The sequence below is a fragment of the Aulonocara sp. 'chitande type north' Nkhata Bay genome, linkage group LG16, assembly GCF_057382095.1.
Source record: "Aulonocara sp. 'chitande type north' Nkhata Bay isolate Kocher_YH1m ecotype deep benthic linkage group LG16, A_spYH_male_GT1.1, whole genome shotgun sequence".
Taxonomy (NCBI): domain Eukaryota; kingdom Metazoa; phylum Chordata; class Actinopteri; order Cichliformes; family Cichlidae; genus Aulonocara; species Aulonocara sp. 'chitande type north' Nkhata Bay.
This window is the reverse complement of record NC_141359.1, coordinates 24,981,033-25,008,767: the sequence shown is the minus strand read 5'-3', so window position 1 is coordinate 25,008,767 and position 27,735 is coordinate 24,981,033. Positions and strand designations below refer to the sequence as shown.

General features: G+C 40.8%; 3 protein-coding genes across 5 annotated transcripts in view; 2 read left to right on the top strand and 1 right to left on the bottom strand.

Annotated features, from left to right (window-relative positions):
• The first annotated feature begins 538 nt into the window (after positions 1-538).
• On the top strand, positions 539-6,104 carry dhrs9 (dehydrogenase/reductase (SDR family) member 9). Of its 2 annotated transcripts, XM_086266090.1 has the most exons (6): positions 605-674; positions 880-913; positions 3,078-3,394; positions 5,077-5,335; positions 5,419-5,582; positions 5,881-6,104. In XM_086266090.1, exons 1-6 carry the CDS (start codon positions 620-622, stop codon positions 6,102-6,104), a joined length of 1,053 nt encoding a protein of 350 aa, XP_086122216.1. In that variant the 5' UTR covers positions 605-619. The 2 variants fall into 2 exon arrangements, with proteins under 2 accessions (XP_086122215.1, XP_086122216.1); XM_086266089.1 differs by lacking the exon at positions 880-913 and having other exon boundaries at positions 539-674.
• A 435-nt stretch (positions 6,105-6,539) lies between these two features.
• LOC147311629 (retinol dehydrogenase 7-like) lies at positions 6,540-13,711 on the top strand. The gene is made up of 6 exons (XM_086266085.1): positions 6,540-6,662; positions 9,012-9,047; positions 9,169-9,499; positions 10,466-10,724; positions 11,477-11,640; positions 11,732-13,711. Exons 1-6 carry the CDS (start codon positions 6,540-6,542, stop codon positions 11,950-11,952), a joined length of 1,134 nt encoding a protein of 377 aa, XP_086122211.1. The 3' UTR covers positions 11,953-13,711.
• lrp2a (low density lipoprotein receptor-related protein 2a) overlaps positions 12,839-27,735 on the bottom strand; it is a 55,407-nt gene continuing 40,510 nt past the window's right edge. For both annotated transcript variants that reach the window (XM_086266092.1, XM_086266093.1), the window contains 24 exons: positions 27,448-27,693; positions 27,171-27,299; positions 25,645-25,764; positions 23,726-23,842; positions 23,064-23,180; positions 22,749-22,886; positions 22,472-22,594; positions 22,246-22,374; positions 21,314-21,445; positions 21,080-21,211; positions 20,852-20,995; positions 20,606-20,771; positions 20,398-20,526; positions 20,082-20,305; positions 19,806-19,985; positions 16,738-16,857; positions 16,468-16,558; positions 16,251-16,318; positions 15,321-15,438; positions 15,091-15,211; positions 14,801-14,908; positions 14,183-14,299; positions 14,012-14,083; positions 12,839-13,918 (listed from right to left, as the gene is read on the bottom strand). In XM_086266092.1, coding sequence (XP_086122218.1) covers positions 13,748-13,918; positions 14,012-14,083; positions 14,183-14,299; positions 14,801-14,908; positions 15,091-15,211; positions 15,321-15,438; positions 16,251-16,318; positions 16,468-16,558; positions 16,738-16,857; positions 19,806-19,985; positions 20,082-20,305; positions 20,398-20,526; positions 20,606-20,771; positions 20,852-20,995; positions 21,080-21,211; positions 21,314-21,445; positions 22,246-22,374; positions 22,472-22,594; positions 22,749-22,886; positions 23,064-23,180; positions 23,726-23,842; positions 25,645-25,764; positions 27,171-27,299; positions 27,448-27,693 — 3,212 coding nt within the window. In that variant the 3' untranslated portion in view covers positions 12,839-13,747. The remainder of the gene's footprint in view (positions 13,919-14,011; positions 14,084-14,182; positions 14,300-14,800; positions 14,909-15,090; positions 15,212-15,320; positions 15,439-16,250; positions 16,319-16,467; positions 16,559-16,737; positions 16,858-19,805; positions 19,986-20,081; positions 20,306-20,397; positions 20,527-20,605; positions 20,772-20,851; positions 20,996-21,079; positions 21,212-21,313; positions 21,446-22,245; positions 22,375-22,471; positions 22,595-22,748; positions 22,887-23,063; positions 23,181-23,725; positions 23,843-25,644; positions 25,765-27,170; positions 27,300-27,447; positions 27,694-27,735) is intronic.

Below are 27,735 nucleotides of genomic sequence, written 5' to 3'. Positions count from 1 at the left end.
AAAACCTCCCAAAGCTCAGTAATTAACATATCGTTGCTTGACTGGTAGCTACAGTATGTTAGAGCTGGAGGCGGGCTGTGGTTATCACATTACTTCTGAAATGGGAACTGTGAATTTCCGTGGTCCCACTGGTTTCCTGGCAGTGAGACACGAAAGCAACAGTGTAGACTTTGATAGACTGATTATGGTCATTCTCTCCATATAAAATAAAGAAACGGAATGGGTTTGTGTTTCTTCAGGTCCAAGCTCTACACATCAAGAACCAGTAAAGATACAGTTGAAGACAAAAAAAGATTAAAAAATAAATAAATAAATAAATGAAATAAGTGTAATAAAAATTGAGCGAGAAATTTAGTGTCCAGGGGTTGGCGCTCTTCATTCAATTTTCAGTGGAAAAAAAACACAGAGCTCCGGCTGAAGTTGCCAGTTCAGTAATTTTTCCGCTGAACTGGCTGTGCTGCTTCTTACCCCCGCGTTCTCTCCCTTTTGGTGCATTTTGTCACGCAGCCATGGCAACCCTTAGAGTCAACCACTATCCCCGGAAGTTTCGGAGAACTGGCAACAAATTAAATAGAGGAGAGAGAAAAATGAGCTTCTTACTTCTTTTCGGTGGAGGTTCATGCCTCGCTGCGCTGCAGGTCTCATTTCATGTACTGACTTTGGAAAACACGGAAGTGAGTTGTTTTTTTATATCTTTTTTTTTTTTTTTTACTTACACTCCATATATGAAGTTTATCAATCTTTCCGCGCCTTGAAATTTTATATTTTATATAACAGGCGGGAAAGTGAACTAAAGGTGACGAATTTAAAGTTAATGCGATAAAAGGCTTGGCTCAGTGTTACACCCAGTAACTTCAGTTACTCGTTTATTCTGATCAGTTCAAAGGTGTGAGGCGCATTCACCCCACCACAGGTAAGGCTTTTGAATCTACCTGCAGCTGAGGAGGATAATCAACTGATTTCATAATCAATGAAGTGTGTGGGTCAAGATGAGTATTATTAAGAGAAATCTTACTGAGGAAAAAGTATCAAATACCCCCCAGGTCCCGGCTTCTAAACTGTGATTATTTCCTGTTTTCCTTCTTTCTTTTTTCTTTTTTTTTTTGTTTTGTTTTGTGAAATTAACTAATTTGAATTTTATTTCTTGTTCTTGACTCTGTGTGAGAATATCACTGTGGAACAACATTAAGAGAGATTTTTTGTTATTCCTCCAGTGTTTTACAGATATGTTAGATCCAAAAATCTAACATAAAGATGAATCCAGATTTTCAAAATTAATTAGCTTGTGCGACTCCTGCATAGCCCACAGGGCATTCCTGCCACACCCAGCTCCAGTCACCCAGGCTGATCCCACCTCCATCCCCACCTTAGTACATTGTTCCACCGGATAAACCTGTCAACTAGTACATTTACTCAAGCATTTCTCCTACTTCCTCATCTTGACTCAGGGGAACATATTTTAAAATCGGTATTTTCAACTTGGAAAAATAAAAATAAATCTGAACCTAAATTGTTGTAATTATGATACACAAATTTCGGCCTTTTACTTTAAGTACTTTACCTAACCTAACCATTCACTAGTTTAAAGACCAGGAGGATCCACAAAAACACAGGGGGGAAACACAGATAACTGGCAACGGTGCATTAGAGCCAGCATAAAATCTGTGTCAGATCAAACATGTGGATCGATCTCCTATGGTTAACCTTTGGGGAAAGAAGGAGAGCACCCAAAAGTAGCTTTAAATGTATGTTCGTGCTAATTTCTTTTATAGTGTAATATTTCTAAATTTACTCACAATAATTTAAATACTTCTTCATCCGCTAGACGAGAGTGTAAAACTTCCCGTGGCCATTTCCTTTGTCTCATTTCTCAAATGACAGTAAAAGTCGTCAAAGTAATATGTGAAATTCTTCACAGCCTTGTGTTATCTCTCATTCTTTGCATTTTGCAGATGTTTAGTTTATCTTTATATTTCCGTCTGCAGTCTCACCAGTTGCTGATTGTGTTTGTAGTCAAAACAGATGATTTAATTTTTCATTCTAACAGGTTCCCTCACAGTGGCGCCATTGTGTATATATGTAAGGCCTTCATGCTACATGCTGTCACCATCTATAATGCATGATATCAGTCTGGGAGAGAAGCATCTGCCAGATGTTATTGTCATCACTTTAATCATCGGGCATTTTTAAATAATTTCACAAATAAAGTATTTCTCATTTACTAAAAAAACCCCAAACCCAAAAAGTTTAGTCTTTTTGGTTGTCTGTGAAGTCTGCCAAGCCCACAGGCATCACGTCATGAGCGTTGTAAAGCATGTTTACGGAGCTTGAGTGTGTCAAGTCACAGCAGGTTGTTAACCTGTAGTAGCATGCTCAGATGGTTTACAGATGTAAAACTATGCATGACAAATAGGAGTGTGAATGTGTGCGCAAAGTCAAGACAACATATTACAGGAATATGCAGAAGAGTAGGTGTAAGGTCATTTCCTTCATTGAAGAAAAGAGCATTAGGTGTACGGTTGGCCAAACAGGAGTGACAGGATGATCCGTAAATCACAGCATGGTTTCGTTACTGTCTATTCCTCACATCCAATGCAAATACAAGTGCTGGTTTTCTTTACAAAGTAGATTCAGATAAGACGAGTATTTGTACAAAAGAGCAGCCGGTTAACCAAAGAAGAATGATGGAGTAGGCATTCAAATATGACAGGTCTTTTAAGTAATTAAAATAAGGAAAACAAGTCAAGACTTTAGAGTCATACCTTATTAGAAACCCTGTCATTCTAATAAGGTATGTAATCATATTGGCCAACCGGACTGGCACAATTCAGAACCGTGTCATTGATCTCAATGATTTAATCATCAGATGAAGCTGTCATTTATCAGCAGCCTACACTCGTAGTTTTGACCCCCTCACACAGCCGCTAAGGGTTTTGGCTCAACCTCCTATGTTATTGCACATCAACACCTATTTGTTATAATCGTTTAACCATGACCTATAATATATATGTATAAAAGTTCCCGAAGTTATTTGAATATAACCTAATAATAATGTTCCACCTTCTTCTTGACCTTAGAAAAATGTTTCTGTACATCCTCGGGCTGGTGGCTGTTTGGTTCGTTTATCGCTGGTACAGAGAAACCAAAAGAGTCTCCAACAAGGAGGACAAGTATGTGTACATCACAGGTTGCGACTCCGGGTTTGGTAATCTCCTGGCGAGACACCTGGACAAGCTGGGCTTCCGCGTGATTGCAGGCTGTTACACCGGGAAGGGTGAGGATGAGCTGAAGAAGGTCTCCTCCGACAAACTGACCACCATCCACCTGGACGTCGCCGACTCTGAGAGTGTGAGCAAAGTGGCAGCTTTCATCAAGACTCTGGTTGGACAGAAGGGTGAGTGGCTCAGTGTAAATTCTCCCATTTTTAACTGATGAACTTAAATGTCAAATATTTGGATTACATGCCAGGAAAAACCAGGATTAGTTAAAGTGGCTGTTAAGGCAATTCATCTGTTTTCACAGTCATTTCTTTATTTTTATTGCAAAAGCAGTCCATCACAGTAATTTTTAATCGCTTTAGATAGGCGTGAGTAGAATAAATATACTAATGAAAGAATTATTCAGTATTGATTTCTTGAATAAAATGTGAACAAGACTGAAACTTAATGTAAAGGCCTTCCTTTTTCACAGTGAGGACTGTGTCAGTCTGTATACTCCTATCTGTTGTCAGTATAGTCAATAACCCAGCTACCCACCCACCCACCCACTCACTCTGTTTATTCCAGCATGAAGGAAAATAAAACAAACCCTGAACAACTGAACTGTAAGAACAATGAAGCAAAGAGAACATCTCATTATGTTAGTGTTTTTATTCATCTTTAGGCACGAAAAAAATATTTTTGAACTTCATTTTTTTTTTAAAAGCATGTACTTTTCAAAGAATTTTTTACATGTCAATTTCGGTGGACAACATATGTTTTGACTTGTGAATTTGACAAACAAATAAATAATATACATTGTGTGTTGTATTTATGTGCAAGTATACCACCAACGCTGACACAAAGACAAGAAAACAGCCTTTGAATAGCTGTCCACTGTAGTGACCACTATGCGTAAAAGGGTTAATGTATTTAATGACTCAGTGTTTGGATTTGAAGTGTGCCTGCAGGAAGAGCCAGCCTGTTTAACTCATTTCCAGTCATTTTAGGGTTTGGGGCTTGTTTTAATGGTTGATGGCCGCCCCTCCCTGAGCCTGGTTCTGCCGGAGGTTTCTTCCTGTTAAAATGGAGTTTTTCCTTCCCCCTGTCACCAAAGCGCTTGCTCATAGGGGGTCATATGATTGTTGGGTTTTTCTCTGTATCTATTATAGGATCTACTGTACAATATAAAGCACCTTGTGGCAACTGTTGTTGTGATTTGGGGCTATATGAATTGAATTGAATTGAATATCAGACCTGGGAAATGAAAACAAAGTTCTGAGCCCAATTTTTAAACTGGCTTTGAGAAGTTAATGTTATGCAGTGGAAAGTGAAGTGTATCTGCAAATCATTTGACTTTATTGTAGTAGATGCTTAGCTGCTCATATCAGTGATTTTTCAAAGTGTGGATTCATGGAATTGAGTCTAGATTAGAAACCGGCAGAGCATGTTTATCACTTTAAAGTGGGCCTACATGACATAAAATGAGAAGCAAATACACAATGTTCTTAAGAGTGGTTTGCTATGATTTCACAATCAGTCTGGGTTAATGACCCAGAAACAATATCTCCCAGCAATAACACAAAGAATTTAAAAAGTTATGACATTTGAGTTTTCCCAAGGGCCACAGTTGGGGAATATTTTTGACATCTACTCTCTCCAACAGCAGTTTGTAAGGAGATAAAGTTACGTTGAGTATAAATTAGTTAATCTTACTGTTCCAGCCCTCAACAACAGTCCCAATTCTCATGTGGCCCTGTTTTTATGGTATACTATATTTCAACATTAATGATTATAACACGCAGTCCAAAGCAGGGATTTGTGTGTCCGTACTGTGGCTCTCATTGTGCTTCTTGTTGTTGGGTTTGTGTTACTTCAGGCCTCTGGGCTGTCGTGAACAACGCTGGAATCTCAGTGCCGTCCGGTCCCAACGACTGGCTCACCGTAGAAGATTTCAAACCTATGATAGCGGTCAATCTGCTCGGTGTCATCGATGTGACCCTGAGTGTCCTCCCCCTCATCAAGAAGGCCAAAGGCAGGGTGATAAACATCGCCAGTGTGTGTGGTCGAATCAGCCCATTCGGCGGACCTTACTGTGTGTCCAAGTATGGAGTGGAGTCCTTCAATGACAGCCTCCGGTGAGAGCACATCTGACTTTTCAAGCCTGTACATGCGTACCCTGTGAGTCTGCTGACTTGCAGCATCTCATTTTGTGTTTCAGTATCGACATGACACCATTTGGAGTCAAGGTGTTATGCATTGAGCCCGGGTTCTTTAAAACAAACGTGACTGACACAGCTATGTTGAAGAATAACTTCATGAAGCTCTGGGAAAGATTACCTCAGGAAGTGAAAGATGACTACGGGCATGGTTTCTTGGACACAAGTGAGATGCTTTATTTCATTTAACAGATAACACTTACTCGGATGCATTATGTTTTCAAGCTGTTCATCCATTGCACTCCTTTCCATCTTCAGCCTGACATTGTATCTACTTTAATCTCTTCATTTCATGTGACTGTGCAGAATCAATATGCAGCAGACAAGATTTCGTGCACCAGAAGCTTTCTGGACTCTTTTCAGCTGCATTAATCTTGCCTATGATCCCGACTGATGATCATTAGTCCTTTAATTGAATTGAATCATTTTTACAGAACTCATGTGTGAAACATTTCTCTTTTTAGCGCTTGAGCAGTTGGACGAGAGGTACAGGCAGATTGTAGACGGGGACCTGATGAAGGTGGTCGGCTGTATGGAGCACGCCATCTCTGCCCTTTATCCACGCACTCGCTACTCCCCCGGGTGGGACGCCAAGTTCCTCTGGTTGCCGATGTCGTACATGCCGAGCTGGCTCTCAGACACGTATTTAATTAAAAGTAAACCCAGACCCAAAATATCTGCGCTGTAGTTTCTGTCACGTCAGTCAGTGAAGCATTTTGGGCTAATCTGAAGATTATATGGGCGTGTGTTTATTTTCTTACGATAATTATGACTCTAGACATTATTACATCTATTTAATTGATTAATAGAGCTGCACTCAGAAGAGTACATGTCAGGTAATGAAGAAACCTTTGAGCACTGACAATTAACTTTGTGTCAAGTCATGTAATAATCTTGAATGCTGTGTCATCTCACCTTTGCTAGTAAAGCAAAAAATCCTAACATGTATTCGTCCTACATATCGAAGAGTGTGCTCTGTAACCTTTAGTCAGAGATTTTGTGCTTTCACAATTGATTTCAGTTGAAAGGGGAGTGCTGTTATCAGAACCAGGGCTCATGGACTCTGAGTGTATTACACAAGCCCAAGCGTGTAACCTTTTAGACCCTCCTGTTAAATCGGACTATGACTCTGCAGACTTGTTACATAACTTCACCTTCAGCACCAGGTTTTGATGTAGAAAGCACCTTTCAGTTAATTTATATTCCCAGGGGTGAAGCAGCAGAAACATCTACAGCTGTAACCATGGTATGTTTGTATTATTTTTATGATTATTATTTGTTCTACTATTGTACATTTAGTGGTGCTTAAATTTGTGCTGTTGGGCTCTTGGTACCCATTGTGATCACCTAGCTCAGCTAACGTCTGAATAAGTTATTGGCTGTTTATTTATTTTACACTAAGTTAATTAGCAGACTTGACAGGAGTGGCTCGATTGAAACCTTTTGTTATTTTTGTATGCGTTTTTTGGGTTTTTTGGGGGGGTTTTTGTTACATTTTACTTTCAGTAGATAGCCTAATGAGATCTGATGCCATCTGGTGGATGAATGAAAATTGTCATGTTTTTAAAAATCTGTTTACCCATAGTGTAGTTTCTAACATGCAGATAGTTTGGCTTTGAGTTTTCACAGGGTTATGTTAATGAAACACAATTGGTGCACAAATAAAATAAAATGTATTGAGAAAATGCCCAAAATCGTACACATTTTTTTCCAACTGCATACTTCCTTATTCCCGCATGTTCGTGTGAGAAACAAAGAGGACTGGATTAAGATCTTTTAATAAAATCTCTCACACCACAATGTAAAAGAACATTGGAATAATTCTTTACAGTTTTATTGTTCAAGTATATCGCTGAGTGTCTATAAAAAGTAATGATCCAGTTTTTGGTAAGTCTTTTATAATCGTGAGCTCTAAGCAGCATTTTCCTGTAGTTTGAGCTAACAGATGTCAGATAAATGGGCTGTAGTTCTAGTGCTTATCAGTTCAGTTTGAGTTCTCAAAGCACTCTCTCACTTCAAGCTTCATTCACTCACACATATACACTTTTTTTTTTTTAATGCATAACATTCATGCACACACATCAGGGGCAAGTCAGGATTTAGTATCTTGCCCAACGATACTCCAGCATGCAGACCAGGGGGGCTAAGGATCAAACCACCAGCCTCCTGAATAATAGATGAACTGCTGTACCTCCTGAGCCACATCCGCTCCCTCATATATTCCCCTCTCAAATGAGTTCTAGGATAACATAATGTTACCATATGAAATCTGGTAAAGCAGAAGTAAAAAGTAACACATGAAAGGTCAGTAAACCTGTGCTCACAAATATGCTGATTAAATCTCCAAAAGTTGATTCTGTTCATCTGGACGTAGCGTTTTGTGGGAGAAGCGTTTCGACTGCAGGTTTCCCCGATCTTATAAACAGTACATTTGCATAATGACTGAAACCGGCCCACTGAAGGAACAATGGGCTGGGAGGTCAGTTCCTTAATCTTAGTTATGCAAATCCTCATGACCATTGATCAACAACCACCGACCAAAACCCACTGATCAAAGACAACTGATCAATGGCCATGAGTATCGTTCACAGAGAGTTGGGGAATGGCTGCAATCACAGCATTGTAAGATGGCGAAAGATGTACCCTTAGGCCCCCTCCTCGATTCAGAGATGGTCTTTCCCTTTTCACATAAATGGCCTCCTTGACTCCGCGCTCAAACCAGCGTTCCTCTCTGTCCAGGATGTGCACATCCTCATCCTTGAAAGAGTGTCCACTGGCCTGTAGGTGTAAATAGACTGCAGAATCCTGGCCTGACGAGGTAGTTCTTCTGTGTTGTGCCATCCGCTTCGCCAGAGGTTGTTTGGTTTCCCCGATGTATAAATCCTGGCAATCCTCCTGGCACTTAACAGTGTACACTATGTTACTCTGTTTGTGTCGGGGGACCCGATCCTTGGGGTGGATCAATTTTTGGCGCAGCGTGTTTTGGGGTTTAAAAGCCACAGAAACCTGGTGTTTAAAAAAATGCGTCTCAACTACTCCGATACTCCTGACACATATGGGATCACTACAGGTTTTCGCTTGGGGAGCGGTTGTCCTTCACTCCTGGATCGGCTGGGGCTTTCTTTAGGTGCCTTTCCAGCTTTTCAGTCATTATGCAAATGTACTGTTTATAAGATGAGGAAACCTGCAGTCAGCTGAGACTGAAGAAGTCACTTGGATGAGTGACGAAACGTTTCTCCCACAAAACGTTACGTCCAGATGAACAGAATCAATTTTTGGAGATTTACTTACCTGGATGATTGAGAATGCATCAAGACATAACCAGTTGAGCCACAAGGGGGAGCTGAAGCTAAATAATAGCAGTGGCGCCCTGGTTTGCTAATGTGGTTACAGGCTTTAACACTGAGACAAGTTTTAAATCTTTTATTTAAGTGTTAAATTGCTTTATTCTTCGATGTCCAGAACTTTTATGTGATGCTCTGCTTTATGAAAAATAAAACGAGGCTAAACAAACATTAAGAGGCCGTGTGTATAATTCAGGTTTCATTACTGCTGCTTAAATGTTTTGAAATGCATCCCAAGTTTCTCCCACCAGGTATTTACAGACCGTCTAGCAGCTTATTTGGCAGGGGTAAGACGATTTCTCTGTTTTTGTATAAATTAATTACTTTATCCAGAGATTAAAATAAAGTAGAGGATGGCATTATGAATGTGTGAAGTCTTTCATTTTAGTTGTAATTTTTGTGTCTTAGGTAATCCTGTCACACCTGGCCCTAACCTGTGTTTTCCTTCTGGCCACGCTCGCTGCCGTCCGCTGGTACATCAGAGATTCCTACAAGGTTGATGGTTTCAGCCAGAAACATGTGCTCATCACAGGCTGTGACAGCGGCTTTGGGAATCTTCTGGCCAAACAGCTGGACCGAAAAGGTTTCCAAGTCATGGCCGCCTGCCTCACAGAGAAAGGTGCTGCAGACTTGGCAGCGGCTGCCTCCCCCAGACTGAAGGCCTTCCTGCTGGATGTTACGGACAGCGCGAGCATCAGGAAGGCGGTGGAGTCTGTGAGCAGAGAGGTCGGAGAGCGAGGTGAGCCGGGCGGACAGCAGGGGGTGCACACTGATAGGGTGCCAGTCAGAGTGAAGCACTGGGAGAGATAAAGCCAAGCTGGTCCATCCCGTCATCAACCCATCATCCTCCTACTGATACATGTAACACATCTTGCCTTTTAAGGGAGAAACCTGCTTCTGACATAAATCAAGACTGTAGACTGAGATCTGACTACCAACTGTGGGACAGCATGTGCTGAAAACAAATGTTATTACTGATGGGCAAAAAGTAATTCCATCATTTGATTTTATCTATGAAAAAGTTTTTACTGAAAAAAATAAAGGTGGCAAATGTGTAAAACAAATGCCATAGATCAGTTTGTCAGGCCCATGCTCTATGTAAGTGGCTCCTAACCTTTTTATCTTATAGATCATTAGAAAAGAACCCATATGTCTGTTTTCACCTGCTTCTCAGATGTTCAGTGTGTCAATGACAGATTTTCACCACATAGATTTTCAAATTTTTCGAAACCCAGGGGGCAAAAACATCTGATTTTCCACAAGAACCAAACAAATTTTACATAAGTTGAGAAAAAATACTATTTTGTATGCAAAAGATGTCCAAAGTCATCTCTGCAATGAGTCTACTCCAGCAAATAGGAATTATAGACCTGGCTTCATCCAACATTCAGATGCATATTAGCACACACACAAGGAAGTTTCATGCCATACTTACAAAATGCCTACAGAAAAGGATACAAACCAAAATTTGGCCAACCTGTGTATGTGGAGCATCTCATACTCTTCTCTAGGGTTGAACATAGGTAGCAGATTGATCAACTTGTACTAAAACCTTGCACAGCAGGTCAGTGTTTGACATCTGGAGATGCAGAGAAGCATCTGCATGGGCTGTAAGCAGTTTAATCTGTCAAGATTACAAAGCAAAAGATTTAAAAGATGAAGGTCATGAGCTGTTTTCTGGTGGTCGTTATTGTGTATCCTGCAGGTCTGTGGGGTCTGGTGAATAATGCAGGAAGATCGACACCCATCGGCCCAACAGAATGGATGAAGTTAGAGGATTTCACAAAGGTTTTGGATGTGAATCTGTTAGGAGTGGTTGACGTAACCCTCCAGTTTCTGCCTCTCTTAAAGAAAGCTCGGGGCAGAGTGGTGAATGTAGCCAGTATTCTGGGACGACTGTCTCTCACTGGTGGAGGATACTGCCTGTCCAAATGGGGAGTGGAAGCCTTTTCTGACAGCCTCAGGTATGAACATGTGGTTAAAAACATACTGCTGAGGTGGGGGTTTTTAAGTCATAATTAAAAAAAAAGAAAAAAAAAAGAAAGGATTAACACTTGGGTAGGCAAGATGGTTTTGGTGACATTGGACCAATAAAATAATGTGAGTGTCCTGATGCTTTGGTAACTCCACACTACAGTTAGTTACGCATCTTTTAAGGGGAGATCAGGAGACTACTATAAAGCGATGTTAGCAGTAGTTGAAAGAGCTGAAATCTTCAATTCACTTTTATTCAGTTTTATTTATATAATATCAAATCATCTCAATGCACTTCATAATCCCCCAAAATACAGAGAAAACGCAAACAATAAGAAGCCCCCTATGAGCAAGTACTTGGCGACAGTGGGGAAGGAGAAACTCATTTTTAACAGCAAGAAACCTCCAGCAGAACCAGGCTTTAAGAAACACTTCCAAAGCTTTTGAATTCATGCCTATTTTCAAATAACAAATATTTGATATTTGTTATCTGTTAATGGACCTTTTGTCCAAAAATGGACCCATTGACCTCTGCCTATAAAAAAAAAAAATACATACACATAAAAATACACATAAAAATATAGTAAAGCAGAAATGACATCTACCACAGTCTAATGAAAGTATCAAAGGATTGAAAATACTCACATATTAACTATGCCGCAGCATAGTACTGATGGAGAAGTGCTCAGTAAAATTCTTTCACTTGCTTTCAAGAGACACGCTGTCTGCTTTGTCTAACCAGGAGGGAAATGCAGCACTTTGGTATTAATGTGAGCATCATCGAGCCCGGTTTCTTCAAGACTAACGTGACCCGCATTGATCTTATTGACGCTAACCTGAGGAGACTGTGGTCCCGCCTCCCTCAAGATGTGAAAGACTCATATGGAGCTACATACTTTGATGAGTGTGAGTAAAAGTGCACTTTGTTTAAATCAGCTACAGATCAACTAAACAGATGCTCTGTAAGATCACTTTTATCTGATTATTGATCTCTCAGATGTGAAAGCTCAGACCTTCTCCATGGGACTCTTGTGCAGTCCGGATATCTCTAAGGTGACGAGGTGCATGGAGCACGCGCTGACCGCTCGCTTCCCACGCACACGTTACGCAGCAGGCTGGGACGCAAAGCTTTTCTGGATCCCTTTGTCCTACCTCCCTTCATTCATTGCAGACTTTATAGTCAATTTGATTCTCCCTTCTCCTAAACAAAAGATGTAAATAGCAGACAGCCTTTAACATCGCTGTAAAACTTTGTATGACTGTGTCATTACTTCTCTCCTGTGTATATGTTGACCATGTTCACCCTAAGCTAAAGCTGATTGAGATTTTCCCACACAGCATCTCTAGGGGTTAGAAAAGATGATTCAAAAAAAGATAAAACAGTAGCTCAAATAACCACTTGTTAAAACCAAGATATACAGAAGAGCATCTCTGAACACACAACACATCAAACACTGAAGGAGATGAGCTAGAGCAGCAGATGACCCCACCGGGTCCCATTCCCATCGGCTAAGAAGAGGAAGCTAAGGTTACAATGTGCACGGGCTCACCAAAATTAAACAATACAAGACTGGCCTGTTGAGTCTTGATTTCTGCTGTGACATTCAGTTAATCGGGTCAGAATACGACATAATTAATATTAAATCGTGGATCCGTCCTGTCTTGTATCAGTGTTTCATGGTGGAGGTGGTGGTGTAATGGTGTGGATCTAAAGGACCTAAAGTGTGCCACATATTTAAGCTCATATGTTTGAAATTGTTTAAACACCACAGCCTATGGTGGTGACTTCCAGCAGGACAACACTAACTCATTTAGGATGTTGTGGTAGGGGAGATTCACACCATTAATGTGCAACTGACAAATCTGCAGCAACTGTGTGATGCTATCATGTCAATAAGAACCAAAATCTCTGAGGAATGTTTCCAGCATCTTGCTGAATCTGTGCTGTGAAGAATTAAGGCAGCTCTCAAGGCAGAAAGGGGCAAACATGGATGAACATGACCCTAAATCTTTGTCTCCCTCTATGCATTTGTTTGGTGTCCAAGGCGTAGCCCCCAGACCTCTCTAAGATCTATAGATGGACCGTAACAATAAAGTGATGAAAAAGAGACCAAGTTACAAAATAAGAAATTTATTCATGCACGTCTCAGCAGCAGAAATTGAATCCATTTGGACATTTCCTCACAGATAACATTTTTTATTTGTCCTCATTATGATACAACATAGATCAATCTGTAAAGAACTTATTAGAAAATGTCTACATCTGTATTCTTGGGTTGTATATTGCTCTTTAAGATGATCAACTACATATCCACGCAATAGACTTGGGCACATTCAAGTACTGTTCCAAACTAATTTGGCCATTATTCATTTCAGTAATATCACTAAAAAACAATCGTATCAATTCAAAAGTCGCAAAGGTGATGTAAGGTAAAAATGAGTTTGATTAAGAAGGATAAAAGTATGCTTCGCACACGTATTTAAGCCTATGCATCTGTTTATATTGGAGCACATACTGAAGAGATATAAAATCGAATCTGTCTTGCTTCAATTAAGCCGTGAAATGAGGTATATATTCAGTGGTGAAACAGATATTATTACCCATCGCATTTCTCCAATTTCCTTTGATCATTTTGTACATTCACAATGCAGCTCGCCTTTTATATGTGTTATTTTCTTCACGCCGAACTATTTAGGATCTATTCCAGAATATTTCTGAAAAAAAATCTTACTGTCCAAATTTACAAATATACAACATATTTATTAACATTTCTATCAGCAGCTTCAGTGCAAAGATATACATATCGTACATCAGGATAAAGAAACAAAAAACATTAACACAAAATTGGCATAAGAAATGTCAGAAGGCATAGTCACGGAAGACGTTTTTCTTTGTTCTATAGAAATGTACTTCTCTCCTAAAACGATTTGAGTTTTGTACACAGGCTGCATAAAAAAATAAATTCTGTGCAAAGTGTGTTTCATTTTTCAATTCCCGTCCGCAAGAGAGGGGTTATACGTCACTGTCCTCTTTAACGAGGTTGGCCGTGTCTTTGAAGCTGTCCTCGGTAGGCGAGAAGGTGTTGGGGCGATCCCTCTTCTGAGGTTTGGCAGGGGGGGCAAACGGAGATGGCTCAGGGGCAGAAGAGTCCCCGCTGCTTCCTACGGGCTTTTCATCCCTCATCTGTAAAACAGCACAGACGGTAAAAAAGAGAAGCCCCTCCCCACCCCAACTTTCTGTTTAATTTCTGATATCTTAGAAAATGGCCGGACATACCTCTGAATATGAAGGGTTTTCAAATGTGGTGCTTGGCTTTAATTTTCGTTTGAATAAGCTCCACTTTGACTCCTGCAAACAAAACACAGTCACTGAGGTGGCTCCATGCACGGGTGCTTTAAAAGTATTTAAAGTAGATTTCTTTTGACTTTGTGCACGTATGATATTCACATGGACAGGTTGGGTGCTGACGGTAGACGTGTTTACCACGCCTACGCTCGGGTCTCCACGGTAAGTCGGGTTTACAAAGTTGTTCTCCCGCTGATCACTGCTCACATTCACAGTCACCTGTTTTAAAGCAAAAATGTAGCAGTTTATGATTATAAATCAGATTAATTAAAGGTTCATAAAACACAATCTAAAAAAAATACACAGCGATGTCTTTGTGGTTTGTTTTTTCCTCCTTTGTGTAACATAATAGAGGCACCAGATTAGTGTTATTTTGGCAGCACAGGATCTCCAGTAGTTCCTCTTTATATTGTTCATTTCTATTTCATAATAAATGTATAGTATACACTTTGTATAATAGTCATAAGGAGATACTAACCCAGCCTCAGAGGGTCAAGGCTTAATGTGGTGGGATGTAAGTATATTATCTGCTTCTATTGTTAATTTGTGAACCTCTTTCTTTTTTTTTTAATTTATTATTTTACTTGGTTGTTAGTCAAAATGATTTTAGAGCCAATTTCAATTCCTATTCGTTTTCTTTAATTAATTTCTACAAGCTGTGTAGGTCTGAAAGTCCCTGCTCTAACCTGTAAAGTGCAAAAGATATTCATTTGTGAGTACCTGCGTGGCATGAATAACAGCAGGGTCCCCAGACACGTGACCAGTGGCATACAGTGGGTTCTCAAATGTAATCGGCTGCCTCCCAGGCTCCATGGCAAAATGATCATCCTATGGGGATATTATAATGGTGAGATTGTTGATATAGTTATTACTGAACTTTTAAATATTTGTTAAGCTCTCAAACAAGCACTTCTTGAAGTTGTACGCGAAGATGTTCAAAAACGCTGATTTTGTACTTTTAGTGATCCTGGAAATGATTAGCTGCTTGTATGCATTTATCCAAGACTCACCATCTGCATGCCTGTGTCAATGAATGACACTCCAACGTGTGAGGGTCCGAGATCCACATTATCACCCGACCGAAACGTCACCCCATTCCCAGTGTCAGCGGATTTCACCAAGCTGCTGAGGCTGAACAAAAACAAAACACAAACACCTGAACTTTGGTCTGAAATCTATACCGTGAGCTCCATCACAGTTTTAACTGAAAAAAACTGAACCGAAAAGAAGTGGTAGAAACCTGGGTAGTTTGGGCATGGAGGGGATGAAAGAGCCTGTTCGTTTGTAGTTGAGGAAAACTCCAACAGCCAAACCTCCAGTAATCAGGATGATAATGACTGCCAATAAAATAGCTACAGCTAAAGGAAAAAGGGGGTAAATATGCAGATTCATGATACAGGACATTCGCAGTGAGATGCAGATCATTAACGTGACTAATAACATTTTGCTGACAAGCCCATTAGCGTTTGTGACTTTTAGCAGACCTGTTAGTTTATGTTAAACATTGGTCAAACTAATGTGTTAATTAGCTAGCTATTAAAAACTCTGAGATTTCATCCACTCAACAAATTCTGCAAATGCTGAGCCAGAATGTTCCCACCTTAAAATTTTAGGCAAATAAGCAGTAAATAAATGTGACGTCTTCAGCATGCATGCAGGAAATATTGCTTTAAGTAGAGCTTGACTGATATAGGATATAGGATACAGGACTGATGCTGATATTTGGTGATTTAAAAAGCAGCCAATATTTTTCTGTGTGAAACATTTATGTGTAGTTATTTATGAGCTCTTACTAAGATAATATGACAATGCAGTTTATAAATAAACTTCTTTTCATCTCTCAACAAGTCGCAGATTACTCTTTGCGATCTGCTCAGATCAGCTGGTTGTTGCTTGTCGCTTTCCAAACAGTGAGTTAGCGACAAAAGTCGCAGAGTGCCCTCTGGTGGACAAAGTATACCACTCGTAACGTAGTTAAATCAGAATCAGAATACTTTATTAATCCCTAAGGATATTGAAAGGTCCCGTCTCTTCTTTAAATATTTCTTCTTTCTAATGCCAATAACAATATAGTGGCAAATAGCTGCTACTGGCTAACAATAACACTGGGTCTAGTTTCAATACTAAGACATTAAAAAATGTTAGTTAGCTTATAAGTAAACGACCATACCTGTTCCTGCTGGGGCACCCCTCGACTTTCCCATCTCACAGTAGCTGCCCACATAGCCATAAGGACATCTGCACAGAATCATGATCAAATGCGATAACAATCTTTAGCCGCAGGAAAACCTCACTGGTAAAACAACCCGAAGTGTGCTGGAAAATTCCAAAGATATGAGGTATCACTGACAGCGATGGGTAAAAATGGCCGTGGCACATGAACTCACTTGCACTTGGGCAGGCCCCCTTCATCAGTGTAGCAGGTTCCACCATTCATGCATCTACATGCAAGCGGCATTGCAACAGGAGCCTCAATGGCTGCAGGAGCAAAAGCCAGGCGTACCAGAGAGTCAACAACAATGAAACAATATCACAGCACAGTCTCTCAAAACCACACAGGAGCAGCCAAGCACGAGTGGAGGATGGATGTATTGATGCGAAACCCCAGCTTATGTGAGGGTGCAGACAGTACATGCACTGCAGTTGTTGTTATTTACCTGCGTCACATTCGTTGGAGTCAAACTCCACCGGGGAGGAGCCTTGCGGGCAGGCACAGGTGTATCCACCAGGTCGAAGAAGACACAGGTGACTGCACACATTCTTACAAGGGTTGGAAACTAATGACATCAGAGAGCGAAAGCAACACAGTGAGCAAAATAAAAGTATTTTGGGAAATATCTTAAGCTGGCAACACATTTCAAGACATATTACCACTTCACTAGTCCTCATCTACAAGAGAAAACACTTAAAACTAAGCCCTTTATAATTACATTGGTCCCTGTGTCTGTGCTTAACTACATAAAAATAAGTTTAATGTATTGTGCTTCCTGCCTGAAAATTAACAAATTGCAAAGATTTGGTCTAACTCTGTGACTTCAAATGATTTCTACAGAAACTCAATTTATCTGGATCTCAGTTTTATACTCGCAAGTATGCCTATTGTCAGTGAGGGTTTAGGTTTTTCAAGCTTTATATTAGTATTCTTGGATTGTTTGCCTTTATTTATTCGATAGAACAGCATACAGTGGGGCAAAAAAGTATTTAGTCAGCCACTGATTGTGCAAGTTCCCCCACCTAAAATGATGACAGAGGTCAGTAATTTGCACCAGAGGTACACTTCAACTGTGAGAGACAGAATGTGAAAAAAAAATCCATGAATCCACATGGTAGGATTTGTAAAGAATTTATTCGTAAATCAGGGTGGAAAATAAGTATTTGGTCAATAACAAAAATACAACTCAATACTTTGTAACATAACCTTTGTTGGCAATAACAGAGGTCAAACGTTTACTATAGGTCTTTACCAGGTTTGCACACACAGTAGCTGGTATTTTGGCCCATTCCTCCATGCAGATCTTCTCGAGAGCAGTGATGTTTTGGGGCTGTCGCCGAGCAACACGGACTTTCAACTCCCGCCACAGATTTTCTATGGGGTTGAGGTCTGGAGACTGGCTAGGCCACTCCAGGACTTTCAAATGCTTCTTACGGAGCCACTCCTTTGTTGCCCGGGCGGTGTGTTTTGGATCATTGTCATGTTGGAAGACCCAGCCTCGTTTCATCTTCAAAGTTCTCACTGATGGAAGGAGGTTTTGGCTCAAAATCTCACGATACATGGCCCCATTCATTCTGTCCTTAACACGGATCAGTCGTCCTGTCCCCTTGGCAGAAAAACAGCCCCATAGCATGATGTTTCCACCCCCATGCTTCACAGTAGGTATGGTGTTCTTGGGATGCAACTCAGTATTCTTCTTCCTCCAAACACGACGAGTTGAGTTTATACCAAAAAGTTCTACTTTGGTTTCATCTGACCACATGACATTCTCCCAATCCTCTGCTGTATCATCCATGTGCTCTCTGGCAAACTTCAGACGGGCCTGGACATGCACTGGCTTCAGCAGCGGAACACGTCTGGCACTGCGGGATTTGATTCCCTGCCGTTGTAGTGTGTTACTGATGGTGACCTTTGTTACTTTGGTCCCAGCTCTCTGCAGGTCATTCACCAGGTCCCCCCGTGTGGTTCTGGGATCTTTGCTCACCGTTCTCATGATCATTTTGACCCCACGGGATGAGATCTTGCGTGGAGCCCCAGATCGAGGGAGATTATCAGTGGTCTTGTATGTCTTCCATTTTCTGATGATTGCTCCCACAGTTGATTTTTTCACACCAAGCTGCTTGCCTATTGTAGATTCACTCTTCCCAGTCTGGTGCAGGTCTACAATACTTTTCCTGGTGTCCGTCGAAAGCTCTTTGGTCTTGGCCATGGCGGAGTTTGGAGTCTGACTGTTTGAGGCTGTGGACAGGTGTCTTGTATACAGATGATGAGTTCAAACAGGTGCCATTCATACAGGTAACGAGTGGGGGACAGAAAAGCTTCTTACAGAAGACGTTACAGGTCTGTGAGAGCCAGAGATTTTCCTTGTTTGAGGTGACCAAATACTTATTTTCCACCCTAATTTACGAATAAATTCTTTACAAATCCTACCATGTGAATTCATGGATTTTTTTTTCACATTCTGTCTCTCACAGTTGAAGTGTACCTCTGGTGCAAATTACTGACCTCTGTCATCATTTTAAGTGGGGGAACTTGCACAATCGGTGGCTGACTAAATACTTTTTTGCCCCACTGTAGATTAGACAGAAAAGTGGGGAGCGATCATGTGGGGGATAACACGCGCTGCAATACTGCCACACCCGAAAGCCATTGCCTGCTGTTTCTTAGTTGTTATAGGAGGGTCGCCAGCTAATGCAGGTCACCTGTGTCTTGCAGGCTATAAAAGCTGGCCCAGATAAACTTATTGGTGATCGTTATGTCTTGGTTTGATTATGTTTAATAAATGATTTTATATTTAAGTCAACTTCTTGTGCAGACTCCTTCCTGGCCACCTACTCTGATCCAGTTTGTGACAAATGGGAGCTCATTCAGGATCTTTACATTGTGACTAATATCTTAGGGATATCCACGTAAGATAATAGTTGGTTACTTTAGTTTATTTATTCTGTGGTTAATGTAGGAAGAGAGCAGTAAAAGGTTCTATCTCAAATTTAAATCCAGGCCACTGAAGCATTAAAGCATGTGCTAACATACTTAGCCAGGTGAGCCAAGCTAGCACCCAGCCCTACGTGCTTATTGTGTAGCTTTGCATGATTCACAGTCAGAGTTGTGAGTTTAAGATTTGGGATATCCCCCCTGATGTCCTTTAGATACGGTAATATCTTCCACTCATAAAAATGTTTTTGTTCATAAGCGAAACATTTCTAGATGTAGAAAAAAAATTACAACATTTAGAGTCTCTTGGAGTTTTTTTCATACTGTTTGAAATAGGTTTGAAATTCTGTTCAAAGAATGAATTAAAGAGAACTTAAACTATCAACGTTGAATCCAATAGTCTCTGAATGCCAACACTTCACTTAGACTAGTAAGTGAATGAAAGTAACCATGACTTATTTGGCATCAATAGTAAGTTGCATGTAATTACACTAACATTCTTAATATCCAACAGAAGAGTGAAACCTTTACAATTGTTACATAATTGACATGATATATATTAGATAAATGAGTTCTGACCTGACTGATTGTGTCGGTGCTCCTGGTAAATTCGGATTTGTGTCAGCCAAGGGTTTATGGTGAGAACTTTCACTTTGTTTCCTCTCCCGAACTTGTTTATCCTCCACACTTCACCTTTGTCTTTTGTTGTCCAGTACACATGTCCCTCAAAGACATCCAGACTGTAGGGATGTCCAATGTCTGGGAAAAATAAGAAAGAACACAAACTATAACTTACGCTGAATCTGTCAGGGTTTTATCTGTTTAAATGGTTTCCGCAGATATTAGTGCACTGACCTCCTGATATGACGATTCTCCTGTCTGTGCCATCAGGCTTCATGGATTCAATTATGTTTTCTTTGGAGTCACACCAATAAATTCTGTTTCCATTCAGATAGTCCACAGTCAAACCAGTAGGCCAGCCCAGGTCCTCCTCCTGTACCAACACCTGTCTGTGCTGACCATCCATCCATGCGGACTCTATCCTGGGGTTCCTGCCCCAGTCTGTCCAGTACATCATCCTGTCCAGAAGCAATCACAGAAATAACCCATTTTTTCTCCAAACACTTTAAGCTTAAATCTTTATAAACAAATGTTGTATACATCCTCATACCCGAGTGATGGGTTCACAACAATGGCAGCTGGCTGGTTGAGATCAGTGTGGATTAACCACTTCCTGTACCGCCCATCAAGTTTAGCCACTTCAATTCGATTGGTCCCAGCATCCGTCCAGTAAATGTGCCTGTGAACAGTGATTTAAAAAACTGAGTAGAGATCATCATCTACAGCATAAAAGTAAAGCCTCATTCCTGATTAATTACCTGCCAACCCAGTCCACAGCGATACCATCAGGATTGGCAATGTAGCGCAGATTCAGGTCCACTTCTTTCACCGGGTTGTTGCCGTAATCATTGAATGTGGTCATATAGGCACGTTTGATAGAGCCAAACTGAGATCCCCGACCCAGAACTGTCCAGTACACAATACCTGCACACCAGAGGAAGACCTATTTTACTCATATACCCTGCATGCCACAATATTTTAAAGCTATACCGTAGCAGTCTTACTCAGGCCTTGACCATCTGGATCCCACAGGTAGTCTAAGGCTTGGATGTGCTCAGTGTTGTCTACATAGTCTGAATACTGCTCAGAGGACAGGTTATACCGACGAATGCGAACGTTGTCTGGCAAAAGCATCACTGGTGGGTTTCCTATACAGACAGTGAGGTGTTGTAAGTGAGGTTGGGAATCATAAGAATTAAACTAAAAGGTTTATAAAGAGCATTATCCTTTACCTTGAGCAGCACACTCAGTCCCATGGGGCTCGCCAAAAGAAAGAAAGCCGTCAGCACAGAAACACTCATAGCTGCCCTTTGTGTTTTTGCAGTCCTGTGGACACGTCCCATACACCTCACACTCATTCACATCTGAAGAACAACAAAAGACAACACAAACTGAATGCTATAAAACACGTCTGTGGGAGTGTAACTAGTTTTAATACACCACTGACTAACGTGTGTGTTGTTTACCTTCACAGTTGTGTCTTTCTGTTGATTTGGGCTTATATCCAGGTCTGCAGGAGCAGAGGAACCCTCCTCCTGTCAGGTCTGTACAGTTGTGTTCACAGATGTTGGCACTGCATGAGTGCCCACTGGTTTGGTCTGAGAAAAGTGGATTTAATGAAAACATGCTCTGAATGTAAAGCTGGACACTCACAAATGTTAACTGCGTGTTAACCATTATATCATGCAGTCACTTTTTCTTACCAAGTCAAGAAAAGTGAAGTTAAAATATGTATTCTGTCACAGTCCCAGAGTTTGGGGTTTGATTTCTACATTTTCTTTTTCTAGTAGTACGTTGTCATTTTTGGGATTCAGCATTTGGATTCATGTTCCCACTGTTTTTGTAGTGTGATGAGCTTCAGTTTTATAGTCTAAGTTCTACTTCTTGTCTGGTTTTATGGAGCTGTGGATGGCTGATCTTTGATTTACTTACTTTTCTGACTTGCGTTACTTCTCATCTCCGCTTCCCTTTTCGGCCCATTCTGTTTAAATAGTCTTGCCTCCCTCTTTGTCCTTATGACATAATTTTTCTACCTTCTCCACTTTTTCCATTTTATGTTCAGTCATGTTTCTTTCAGCTATGTTTACTTCTATGTTCTGGAGTGTTTAGTGGAGGTTTCAGACTTTGTACTTTCCCAAGTAAAGCGCTACATTTTGTTGTGAGGTCAGCCTGTAGTGTCCTGCATCTGGATCAGTCTGTTTGCCTACACTGTTCAACAGCCCCCAGACTACAATGAGAAATCAGACAGCTTCTGCTACAGATATATTTATATGTTGAATCTGTTTACACATACGGTACTGGATTAAGTCAGTTTAGATTAGAAATTTAAGGGGTCTTTTTGTACTTATTTATCCACTCTGACTCTGTTATTAATTTGCTCTTTGCTGATATTACTTACGACAGCCAAGTTCATCAGATTGATCTCCACAGTCGTCATAATCGTCACAGGCGTACTGAAGAGGGATACACTGTCCGTTACTGCATTTGTACTCATCATCTGTACAAGGTCCATGCGTTGGCTTTTGACCTAAAAGAGGAGAAACATGGTGATTCTCAACAGAAGCTGTAAAGATATTCAGCTCTGTTCAAGTATAGTAGTAAAGAGTAAAAAAATGTGTACTTACAGTTTTCCTGCCTCTCATCAGAGCCGTCACCGCAGTCATCGACTGAGTTACACAGCTCGTGGCTGTAGATGCAGCGGTTATTGTCACAGTGAAAACGAAATGGAGCCTCACATTGGATGTCCACTGTGGACGAACAGAGTAAACCTACTTTAGCAGATTCAACCATTCAAATGAGCAGCACGCTGTACAAAAAAGTGTACACGAGTTAGCGTGCTGTTAGATTTGGCTTTGTGTGCGGTGGACTTGAGGGACTGTGGGTGTTTTAATAACTTCTTACAGCAGAGATGAAGCTCCTCGTCTGAGTTGTCTCCGCAGTCATTGTCTCCATCACATTTCCAGTGAGGCGGGACACAAATGTGGTTCTTGCATTCAAACATGAATTGGGGGCAGTATGTGCCATTGGGATAGCGGGTTGCTGAAAGTCAGAAGCAGTCTATTAAACTAAATCTGTGACTTTCACACAAGAAAATCAATAACCAAACTCACAATCATCTCTCCTAATGACGCCTCAACAATCAGGAAGCAAATATAAAGAATCCAGTTATGTTATCAAAGAGTGGACACAGAAAACCAAATGATGAGAGACACTCACGGCATGACGTCTCATCCGTGTAGTCCAGACAATCAGCATTCCCATCGCATTTGAAACGTTCGGCGATACAGTGTCCACTGCCGCACTGGAAGTAGCCAGGATGACAGGTCCGCAACTCTGCAAATAGGGAATAGCATAGTCAGGTGACAACAGCTAAACTGCATATAGCAGGTTCATCAGCTACACAGTTTCTAGACTGATCAACCTCATAGTTAACCTACAGGTTACATCTACAAACAGCCTTAAATGATTAGTCAAATTATAAAGCTCAGCCTTAATGATGCAGTTACAATGCATAACCTAAATGTGTGGATGAGGCAAAAACAGTGGCATTAGGTCCTGAATTTAAAACACTTAATACTTATTAGTTAATGTGTATTTGAGACATTTTACGAGTTTTTAAGGAACCCCTGACAACCTTTTATTTCACACATATATTCATCAAGAATAAGTTTCTAAAGCAACGACCCGTCTGTCCAACGCTCACTGTAGAAACTCTCATTTGTAGCAGACTGAATAAACTCTTTTTGAAAAACGGACTGTTGGTGGTCCTGTCTGTCTGTGCTTCAAAACTGAAGGTTTTATTGCTTCTTTGTTTAGTGCGGCCCTCTGTTACTCACAAACAGGCCGACCCTGAGCCAAAACAAAGAGCCTCCACTTACCACAGTCCCTTTCATCCGAGTTGTCCTCGCAGTCGTTGTCATGGTCACAGACCCAACGGTCGGGAATGCAGCGCAGATTATCGCAGCGATACTCGCTCTCCGTGCATGCGCGTGGTGCTGGGAGAAAACATGGAAACACAAATTAAACAAGGTGGAATCCAAGAAATGCACAAATATGACTTCTGAGAGAAAATGATGAAAACTACATCAGAGGCTCTTATGTATGTCGCAAACTTTTCAACATAAAATGTTTAATGTATGATTTGCTTCCATATCCAAATATTAAATACTGGATCTTATGTTAACTACAGAAGTACACGCACACATTACTCTGCACTGAGCTCATGAGTTCAAGAAGACAAACTCTCTTGGCGTGGGCAACCAGCACAGCAACACTGTGCTGCTCTGATTAAACACCATTGCTTCCCCTTTGAGTAGCAACATTATCCCTGTTACCTGGCATATTCTCAGACATGTTTAAATTCTTCAGGGCAAAAGGTGACAGACTCCTTCACTCCCTCTTTCTCAAACACTGAGGACAGCCTGTTTCTCCAGCAGTTGATAAGACTTCCTCTCTCACCGCTCCGCTGTCGGCAGAAGTCTCGAGCCTCTTACGAAAACCTCCCCAAATGTCTGAATAAATGATAGCGAGGCTATTCTTTGGGATCAACATCCTGCTTTTATTTGCGCTACACTAAAACCCCACAATAAAAATAGTTAAAGAGACAGCTGTCGGAACAGCCGACACCAAAACACAACCAAACCGCTTTCACACATGAAGTCTGGACAGTTTGGCGGGAAATGTCACGCACATATCAGGAGATCTATTTTCTCACTGTTTACTTGGACTGTGCCATGTCAAAACATCTACGATGGTACTGATGTACATTTTTCTGTGATATAAAAGTGACAGCATAACTTCACTTTCAATGACACAAGCTAAGAGATGTCTGACAGCGAGAGCCACGCGCCAGCATCCAATGACCTAAAAGGGGAGCTACTTCAACAACCTCCAGCTTATCACAATACTTTGTGAAATATGTTAGAAAATTGTTCCTGCTAAAGGTGGAAACAATAAACTTGTTTTACTACTTGAGGAAAAATACCTCGTCATTACTATTGCACTATAACGCTGCTGCCGTTGGCACCTCGTTTTAATAGATTTACACTTCAAATTAGGTGGCGTGGCATCATTCAGAGCAGCTTACGGAAAAGGATGGAACTTTGTTTTGCTTTTATTTGTCAGGGATCATGCACATTACTGATCTAAAAAACAAACAAACATGCCTTGTACCTGATTTAGCTATTAGCTTGGCCTAGAGCAGATGCACACAACAACAAAAAATAATCTTTACTTTATTTTTAAACATTTTTTATACATGAAATCTCTTTGTTTATTTCTTTTGGCTCCTGAAGCTTCTTATTGATATCAGCTATAAGTGCATTGCATTGCATTTCCAAGCAACAACCTAACAACTGACTAAATTATGTAGCAGTTATCAGAAGTATCATATCACTTCAATTTAATGACAACAATAATTCATTTCAGTTATTGTTTTATATCCACAGAAGTTGAATTATTCATGATTATAAACCACAGCCCTCTTTGCTTGTGTATGTGCATCCCAATAACCAGACTATCCCATTAAAATATAAGTACAGTATAAAAATCCAGATTAAAGGTTATTAAAAAGTGCTGCATTTAAATAATGCTGACTTTTTTTCTACATGATGAAAAAAAAAATCTACATATCTTTTCCTGTACCATTGTCAACATCCTTTGTCCAATATATCCACTGTCTGTCCTCAGCACATCTCTAAACCGTCTCTCTTTGTCTCCAAACCACTCAAACTGAACGTGATCTGATATTTTTAGAAATAGTTCAAAGCGTTTATCTGTGAGGGCCAAGGTGACTCACTGCAGCTGCGCTCGTCTGAACTGTCCCCACAGTCGTCGTCCCCATCACACCTCCATCTCAGTGGGATACAGCGGTGGTTGTCACAGCGAAAGTCTCCGTTAGGATCACAGCTCAGTTCATCTGAAGAGAAGACCAGGGCGCTTTAAAGCAATAATGGCTGTTATACACCAATATTTTTTTTTAAAACTCAAAACAATTGGCTTAACTTTTTCAAACCTCCAGTAGAGGTACAAAAGTCTTGTAGAAGCAAGCACAAGAAAACATCTACTACTGTATTTTTATATAGGGATAGTAGAATTTTTTTAAACTAAAATACACTAAAGTATTATCGTATTTAAAATATTTATACAGACAGGATATTTAAAAAAATCTACTAAATACATTACAGTGTGACAAATTTGTCCTGAAATGTCAATTAAAACTTTAAAAACACAAATATAAATTTGCTGTCAGTATACAGCATACATTACATTAGACACGCGTATTTAAACTAATTGCAAATAAGAAACAGTAAACTGAGTGCATTCTTTGTTTAGCATTATTTATTATAAACGTTCTCCGGCACTAGCCTGTCACTATGTCGGCACCAGTCTATGATGTATTAACCATTAAAGTATTCTCACTGTTGAGAAAATCTTATGTGCAGCAGTAAGAGATGAGAAAATATGAGGCTTTATCAGCAGGCACACTGAATTTCTAGACATTTAGGTAATGATAAAATGTCAGTTTGAAATAAAAGAGATCTTTCTTTTTAATTAAACTGCAAAGTGGTAGAAGGAGGGGAGCAGCCTGCCAAAGACAGATGGGTGACCTCTATCCATGCCAGTGTATGTCTGTGGAGGATAAGGCTGCAGGAGATGAGAAGCACAGAAGGGAGAGGAGTGCAGCAGAGCTGGTCTGAGCCATCGCTACCACACAGTGCTGGGGGTCAAAGATAGCGCGGTGTTAGCTAGTCCTGCCCTCTTAGCCCCTCCACCTGGCCCATCTGGTACATTCTTACAGAAAGATTAGCACAGATCTCCACTCCTGCGCAGGCATGGCACTAATGGAGTGAGGGCCTCTGATAAGAGACGGGAGGGCCGCGGCGAGTGTGTTTGGATCGTAGCAAGTACAAAGAGCCTTGTGTGAACCCTGCCCCCACGCAAGGACAGAGCACCAACACACACATATGAGCACGTACAAGTGGACTCAAACCAGTGGACAGCTCATAAATCTGCCGTGCTCCCTGGGAGAGGTAAAAGGTGGGGGAGGGTAAGTGGTGAGATGCTCTCCATCAGCATCAGCACCTCCCACTATCACACCGTGTAATGTTCCACAGGAGGCTGAGGCGTTGGCTAATTGCCCTTCACTCGCTCCTTCAGCTAATTTCTTGTTTTGAATCTATTTTGAAATCCCTAAAAAATCTTACCTTGGATGTAAAAAAAGAAACATCAGGCAGTAACGCTTTAAACGAAGGCATGAAGTGTGCGTTTAAGAAAAACAACATTTTCAGATTGCTGCCGCTACAAAACTGGACTAAAACTCACCACAGCCCTGTTCATCACTGTTGTCTCTGCAGTCATTGTGGCCGTTGCAAACAGACCAAAGCGGCACGCAGCGGTAGTTCGTCCTGCAGGCAAACTCTGTATGGTTGTCACATCGATATCCTGGTCCCACTTTGGAGAAAACAGTTCAATAATTAATATATTTTTTTAAATACTAATATCTATGGATACTTAACTTATTTTAAAGGGTAACATTTCTATAAAATTATTACAGATTTAAGTTCTTTAATGTTTAGTTGATATGCTGTAATTTACTTACTGCATTCTTCCAGCGGTTCGTCAGAATTGTCACCACAATCATCATCTACATCACATTTCCAGCTCTGTGGGATGCAGCGTCCGTTGCGGCACTTAAACTGTCCAGGGCGACAGGTCCTGGAGGAGCAGTGTGCAGGGTCCTCATCGGACTGATCGCCACAGTCGTCCTCACCATCACACTGCCACGACTCAGGGATGCAGCGCTTGTTTGCACACTGCCACTGGTGTGACTCACACATGTGTGTAGCTACAAAGTATACAAATGTGTACTTTTAAAATCATTAGGACA

Bases quoted from the DNA above. Each gene is read 5' to 3' on its own strand.
- LOC147311629 (XM_086266085.1), top strand. From the start codon at position 6,540: ATGACTCTGCAGACTTGTTACATAACTTCACCTTCAGCACCAGGTTTT. The intron at 9,500-10,465 runs GTGAGCCGGGCG...TGTATCCTGCAG, and splicing joins CAGAGAGGTCGGAGAGCGAG to GTCTGTGGGGTCTGGTGAAT. The intron at 11,641-11,731 runs GTGAGTAAAAGT...TTGATCTCTCAG, and splicing joins AGCTACATACTTTGATGAGT to ATGTGAAAGCTCAGACCTTC.
- dhrs9 (XM_086266090.1), top strand. From the start codon at position 620: ATGCCTCGCTGCGCTGCAGGTCTCATTTCATGTACTGACTTTGGAAAA. The intron at 914-3,077 runs GTAAGGCTTTTG...TCTTGACCTTAG, and splicing joins GCGCATTCACCCCACCACAG to AAAAATGTTTCTGTACATCC. The intron at 5,583-5,880 runs GTGAGATGCTTT...TTCTCTTTTTAG, and splicing joins GCATGGTTTCTTGGACACAA to CGCTTGAGCAGTTGGACGAG.